Source organism: Emiliania huxleyi (assembly GCF_000372725.1).
Source record: "Emiliania huxleyi CCMP1516 unplaced genomic scaffold EMIHUscaffold_9969, whole genome shotgun sequence".
NCBI lineage: Eukaryota > Haptophyta > Isochrysidales > Noelaerhabdaceae > Emiliania > Emiliania huxleyi.
Genome location: NW_005194654.1, coordinates 1 through 1,139, shown reverse-complemented (window position 1 = coordinate 1,139; position 1,139 = coordinate 1). Strand labels below are relative to the sequence as shown.

General features: G+C 72.9%; 1 protein-coding gene across 1 annotated transcript; it reads left to right on the top strand.

Moving 5' to 3' along the window:
- Nucleotides 1–27: 27 nt before the first annotated feature.
- On the top strand, nucleotides 28–712 carry EMIHUDRAFT_259873 (hypothetical protein; the record flags this gene model as incomplete). Its single annotated transcript, XM_005756019.1, has 2 exons — nucleotides 28–67; nucleotides 350–712. Coding segments are annotated over 2 exons (403 nt in total), but the record flags the coding sequence as incomplete, so codon positions are not given.
- Between the last annotated feature and the right edge of the window lie 427 nt (nucleotides 713–1,139).

Here is a 1,139-nt window from a genome sequence, read left to right as displayed (position 1 = left end):
ACGATTGATACACGTGGGAGGACCTAGGCGGCCGTCTGCGGCGGTGCTGACGGTGTGCAAGTTCTACGTCTTCGCTTCGCCCGCTCCGCCGTCACAATCATCACCGCCTCCCCCGCCGCCGTCACCACCATCGCCGCCGCCACCGCCTCCCTCGGCATCGCCCTCGCCGCCGCCGCCACCGCCTCCGAGCGCATCGCCTTCACCACCGCCGCCGAGCGCATCGCCGTCACCACCGCCGCCGAGCGCATCGCCGTCACCGCCGCCGCCATCGCCGCCGCCGCCGCCCGCGCCTCCGTCGCCGCCACCAGCAGCGCAGCTGCTCGACCTTCGCACGGCCACCACGTACCAGGACTCGAGCTGGTTCGACAAGCAGGCGCCCGTGAGCGATCTTTCATATGCCGACAGCACGACGGGACGGCCGTGGGCCGAGTGCGGCCACTACACAAGCCACACGTGGGGCGTCGACCTCGGGAGCGAGGTGTATGTGCGCTACGTGCGGCTGCAGAACCGCAACGACTGCTGCCCGGAGCGGCTGACGGACGTCGACATCTATCTCGGCTCGACGGCGGAGACGTACACGGGCAACGCGCTGGTGAAGTCGGACGTGAGCGTGTCGTCGAACGTGATGTTGGAGGTGGAGATCAACGCGTTGGGGCGCTACATCTACCTCAACCGGCCGTCTGCGGCGGGGCTGACGGTGTGCAAGTTCTACGTCTTCGCTTCGCCCGCGACGCCGCCGTCCGTCTCGCCGTCGCCGCCGCCTCCCTCCGCCTCACCCTCGCCGCCGCCGCCCTCAGCATCGCCGTCGCCCCCGTCGCCCTCAGCATCGCCGTCACCCCCGCCGCCGTCCGTCTCGCCGTCGCCGCCGCCTCCCTCCGCCTCACCGTCACCACCGCCTCCCTCAGCATCGCCCTCGTCGCCGTCCGCCCGGCCCGTGCCGCCTCCTCCGTCGGCCTCGCCGTCGCCGTCCGCCCGGCCCGTGCCGCCTCCTCCGTCGGCCTCGCCGTCGCCGTCGGCCCGGCCCGTGGGTCCTCCTCCGTCGGCCAAGCCGGCGCCGTCCGCCCGGCCCGTGCGGCCTCCTCCGTCACCCTCGCCGTCGCCGGGGGATCCTCAGAGTCGACCGCAGGCAGCAAGCTGAT